General features: G+C 45.5%; 1 protein-coding gene across 1 annotated transcript; it reads right to left on the bottom strand.

The window, feature by feature from the left end:
- Positions 1 to 395: 395 nt before the first annotated feature.
- On the bottom strand, positions 396 to 5,333 carry LOC308329195 (kelch domain-containing protein 3-like; the record flags this gene model as incomplete). Its single annotated transcript, XM_080783398.1, has 2 exons — positions 396 to 404; positions 4,368 to 5,333. The coding sequence occupies 2 exons, from the start codon at positions 5,331 to 5,333 to the stop codon at positions 396 to 398; spliced, it is 975 nt and encodes a 324-aa protein (XP_080639524.1).
- Between the last annotated feature and the right edge of the window lie 624 nt (positions 5,334 to 5,957).

Genomic DNA, 5,957 nt, shown 5'->3' with positions numbered 1-5,957 from the left:
ACCTGGGGATCTATAAAGACGCTGGCCCAGGACAGACTGAAGTGGAGATCCTTTGTTGCTGCCCTACATGCCAGCCGGCGTAAAGGGCAGTAAGTAAGTAAGTAAGTAACGCAGACCAGCTGGGTGTCCAGGTCAATCAGTACGTGTCTCATATCCTGCGTCTGGAAGAGGGACTTCCTCCTAACTCCGTGCTGTCCTGTCTCAAGGCCAGAGTGGACGACATGCGGGACAAGGTGGGGGGAGTGTGTGCGTGTGTGTGTGCGTGTGCGTGTGCGTGTGTGTGTGTGTGTGTGTGTGTGTGTGTGTGTGTGTGTGTGTGTGTGTGTGTGTGTGTGTGCGTGTGCGTGTGCGTGCGTGCGTGCGTGCGTGCGTGCGTGCGGAGTAGGCGTGGGGAGCTACTCCCGCTGGGAGAACGTATTACCAATCACGGAGTCAATTTTCATTTATATGCTGATGATACCCAACTACCGTATATTACCAATTAACAGCCCATGCGCAAATAACCGCCCAGCTTCTTATAACGGCCCAGGTTCCGACACCATTTTGCGTAATAACCGCCTCCATCAAATAACCGCCCTCCTTCATATAACGGCCCATGGGCCGTTATATGCAAACTTCATCAGCCTCAGCCGTCATTTATATTATTATATGCATGTTCACCGAGTTGAGTTTGCAAATCTCCGCACGCCACTCGATCATTTCACAACAGCGACAGCGCAACACCGTGCAGTCCTCCACATCCATAAAATCAATCAGCTATAGTTTCACAAGTGCCTCCTATGCACAACCAATTGTTTTAATGCAAAGTGGTGTATATTCTGTGTAATGTTTATTGTCATCCGTGTATCACTATCTACAAGCTCCAAGTGTTGCAGCGCTGTGTGAGCTTGCAGATGATGAACCCTTTTTTTCGGTGCATGGCGTGCACCAGCGCAGGTCCTCACAAGTATAGTACTATAAAACCCAAGGTTGATATTTAAATCGTGCAATTCTCAGCCAATATTCAACCGATTGTTCCAATTCCAAATGGCCTATAATCCGTGAAGTGTACATTTTCATTGGGTGTATAATTCATGTTTTTATATGCTTTTATTTACCGGTATTTAAATTATATGGAGTCAGACGCTATCGGCATATAGTTCATGTGCAGGCATGTTGCTCTGCTTGACATTACATTTTCTATCGCCTGTAACCTAACCTGTGGGGTTTAGCCACTTGACTACACACAGTACTACAGGCTATGTGTAGTGTAGGCCAATAAATTATGGTTTTATTCAATTGCAATCTACCGGTATGTAGGCCTATACAGTATATAATTAAATAATGTATTTGTCCGCTGCTTAGTGGTTACACCTGTGTGTTGATACGCTCCCTCTTACAATTAAATCAAAATGCATTGCCTGCGATGTTTATTGTTAATATTAATATATTAATATTAATTGTCGTCACTCTCTCTCTCTCTCTAAACGTCTCTGGTCTCCAGGCTGCGTCTCTGAGCAAGATGGCGGCGCCCGCCTGTGTTAATTCTATGACAAACTATAGTGGTTCTACAACGATTCCTACGTGGATTTTACTCTTTATAACGTAGGATGAGGTCGGATGGGGCCATGAAAAATGATCGTGTCCGTGGATTATTGTTTTACCGCGATTTTCTTTCCTCGCGTGGATTCTTACTGTACATGCTGCTGAGTACAGTAATGCATCCCATGCAATCCTAACCTGACGCTGCCAATACCGCCCCCATCTGGCAGTCAGGTTAATGCAATCCCCCCCAAGCAACACAACATGGTAAAATAACAGATGTAAAAAAAGTAACCAACACTATGTTGTTAGGCTGCTATTTATGAAATGATGTCTGAACATTTTAATTCCAAATGAGCTTTTCTAGGCCTGTATTTTAAAAATATTTCACTGAATTTCATGGTGGTAGGTGTAGGAACCCTGTACACTTGTACAGTATTATTATATGTTGTTTTGTACTTGTAAACACTTTACTGTGTGTACTGTAGCTTTGCTTTTTTATTATTAATACAGTAATACCAGTTCCAAACAATATTTGCACTACATGTTACTGTATGTATATACTGAAACCAAATAATGGCCCTGTGCAGGCCGGTGCAAAAATAAATAACGGCCTATGGCAAATAACGGCTTCTTATAACAGCCCGGGGTCCGAATCGATTTTGCATAATAACGGCCCGGGCTACTATTTGGTAATATACGGTATATATTTCTGTAGCTCCAGATGATCCCTCATGTGCTTTAGACCCGCTGTTGACCTGTCTGTCTAGCATCAAATGCTGGATGAGTGAGAACTTTCTCAAGCTAAATGAGGATAAGACAGAAGTTCTCATAATCGGTTCTAGTGAGCAGAAAGAATCAATAATAATCAGACTTGGCAACCTGACTGTAGAAAGTAACAGTACAGTAAAGAACTTGGTGGTCATTATTGATTCTGAATTTAATTTTAATTCACACATTAATCATGTTACCAAGATTGCCTTTTTTCACGTTTGAAATATTGCACGATTCAGAGCCTATTTGTCATTGGACGATGCAAAATCGTTAATCCACCCCTTTGTTTTTTTTCTCGGCTTTATTACTGCAATGCACTTTTCTCTGGACTGTCTGAGATAACAACTGACAGATTACAATGCGGCAGCCAGAGTTTTAACTAAAACTACGATGAGAGAACATATTACTAGTTTTAGCTTCACTGCATTGGCTTCCTTTTGTTTTTAGGATTGATTTAAAAATTCTATAAAGCTCTCAATGGTCTCGCACCTTCCTACCTACATGACTGCCTGTCTAAATATGTCCCAAACCTTGTATACCTACATGACTGCCTAAATATGTCCCAAACCTTCCTACCTACATGACTGCCTAAATATGTCCCAAACCGCCCCCTGAGGTCTTCCACTGCTGGCCCGCTCGCTTTGCCTAAAAAGATGGCAACTGTACCTTCGACAGGCAGCCTCTGTAGTTTAATAACACTGTACCTTCGACAGGCAGCCTCTGTAGTTTAATAACACTGTACCTTCGACAGGCAGCCTCTGTAGTTTAATAACACTGTACCTTCGACAGGCAGCCTCTGCAGTTTAATAACACTGTACCTTCGACAGGCAGCCTCTGTAGTTTAATAACACTGTACCTTCGACAGGCAGCCTCTGTAGTTTAATAACACTGTACCTTCGACAGGCAGCCTCTGCAGTTTAATAACACTGTACCTTCGACAGGCAGCCTCTGTAGTTTAATAACACTGTACCTTCGACAGGCAGCCTCTGTAGTTTAATAACACTGTACCTTCGACAGGCAGCCTCTGCAGTTTAATAACACTGTACCTTCGACAGGCAGCCTCTGTAGTTTAATAACACTGTACCTTCGACAGGCAGCCTCTGTAGTTTAATAACACTGTACCTTCCACAGGCAGCCTCTGTAGTTTAACAACACTGTACCTTCCACAGGCAGCCTCTGTAGTTTAACAACACTGTACCTTCCACAGGCAGCCTCTGTAGTTTAACAACACTGTACCTTCGACAGGCAGCCTCTGCAGTTTAATAACACTGTACCTTCGACAGGCAGCCTCTGCAGTTTAATAACACTGTACAGCGTATAGGGTTAGGGTTGTATACAGCGTATACCTAACCCATGAAAGGTCATAAAGTTTCATTATTATTATTATCGTTTTTTTTTAAATATATTTTTTAACCCACGATTTTGTAACCCATTTTTCACCCCTGTGTCAATCATCTAATGTGATCCTGGGCTCTACACACCCTCCGCCAACCTGGGAAGAGCAACGGACTTGAACTCATGCTTCCTTCATGCCTGAGTGTCCAAGTTGCTCCTTTACACCTGACAGGGGGGAGTTTCCCTGGATGGACGTAGCACGTGAAAGGAACACGTTATTCCAACCAGTTCCTTTCCCCTCCATCAGGTGCCCCGGCTGGCCAGGGGGAGGCAGTTTAGAGACCAGGATTACTGCATGTTTTTGTGAGGGTACCTACCCTAGTGGACACGGGGAGAACATGTGAGGGTACCTACCCTAGGGGACACGGGGAGAACATGTGAGGGTACCTACCCTAGGGGACACGGGGAGAACATGCAAACTCCACACAGGAAGGCCCTTTCGCCAACCCCCGCCTTCGGGTATGGGCACTGATGACGCGGAGGAGGAAACACGCCGCCAGCGCCCACAGTGCCCCGAGCGGGAATCGAACCCAGGACCTTCTAGCTGTGAGGCGACAGCACTACCAACTGTGCCACCATGCCCCCCTCATTATCATTATTGTTATTATTATTATTGTTATTATTATTATTATTGTTATTATTATCATGTGTGCTCCGTCATTTGTAGTCATGGCTGCCAGTTCCCCCCTGATGTCGTGTGGGAGTCCAGACCGCTCCACACCGTACTGAATAACTGCCAGCTTGCACATCGTCTTGAGACTGGGACTGAAGTCCAAGATGTACAGGCTATCATTGTGTTTGTCTCCTTTACATCCTCCAAAGATGATGACACGATCTCCCACCATGCAGCCGGCAGTCGGCCTGAACGGGTCATTCAGCTTGGGCTTAATCTCCTTCCAGGAAAAGGTCTCCGGGCTGAGTTTCCACACATCATTGCAGTAGCCCCCGATGTCACCACCAAAATTTATTAATATGTACAGCTCTCCATTGTAGACCAAGGCTGAATGCCTCCAGCGTCCTTCTGGAAGAAGCTGTGCAGAAGACGTGCTCTGCCATTGGTTGGTCTCCGTGTCAAACACTCTGATGTTGTTGTAGGGGACCGAAGACCCCCCACATCCACCAAATACAAACATCTTTGTCCCGATGATGGAGGCAGTATGATAAACTGAATTGTGAGGCAGAGTTCCTCTGGGGTAAATTAAAGACCAGACCATCGTGGTGGTGTCCAGCTTGTAGAGGTGATTAGTGAGTCCACCCAGCTGGTTCTCTCCTCCATGGACATACATGTCCTTCCTCAAGACACAGGCCGAGTGGCGCCACCTCGCCTCTGGAACGCTCCCAGAGACCTCAGTAGTGAGCCATCTGTGGGTGTCGACGTCAAATGTATAAAGAGTGTTGTTGCATAGCTCTAGATCCATATCAACTCCACCCCAGATGTAGACGATATCTCCAATGAGCACAGCTGTGTGATCGTCGCGACTGCAGGGAACCTCAGGGGGGCGCTCTCCTCCTGTAGTTGTCACTGGGGGCAACGTCGTCCATCTCAGAGACACGGTGTTGAAGAGCCTCACAGTGATCTGATCTTCTACAGGTCTAGCATTCGAACTTGGGCAATCTCCAAAGACGTACACTTTGTGTCCCATGACCGCTACGGGAATGCCACCATAGTGGTTGAATTCTGAGTCTCCTCGCAGCTTCAATGTACAACACAACATCTGACAGACTGGGAGCTTCACTGTTTGGAGTGACACCGTTACCGCACCTTGCTCTGACTGTAACACACTCTTATTGAACATGAGACCATTTATATAGAAGGACAGTCTCTGATGCCGGTACTACTGTATGATGTCATAGAATCTCCATGTTTGGTCAAAGTTTCATCACCACGTAATGGAGCCCAGAAACGTTGCCTAACCCAGTACAGTACAGTACAGTACAGTACAGTACAGTACAGTACAGTACAGTACAGTACAGTACAGTACAGTACAGTACAGTACAGTACAGTGTGAAATGAAGGTTCCAAAAAGATAAAGATGAAAGTCTAAAAACATCTCGATGTGCCGATGACCTTCCAACATGGGGAGGACTCATCAGCCACAAAGTCAGTTGGGTTTGGACTTTGAGACCTAGCAGATCATGTCTGTCTGTCTGTGTGTCCGTGTGTCCCCCCTTTGTGCCCATATATGGAGCTGAGTGATTTGTTTGTGATTGATGCAACACACTTCATATTTGGACGTATAGCTGCTTTGGGGACTCCTTATATGGTT

This window comes from Protomyctophum bolini (assembly GCF_963924005.1).
Source record: "Protomyctophum bolini genome assembly, chromosome: 15".
Taxonomy (NCBI): domain Eukaryota; kingdom Metazoa; phylum Chordata; class Actinopteri; order Myctophiformes; family Myctophidae; genus Protomyctophum; species Protomyctophum bolini.
This window is presented reverse-complemented; position numbering and strand designations above follow the sequence as displayed.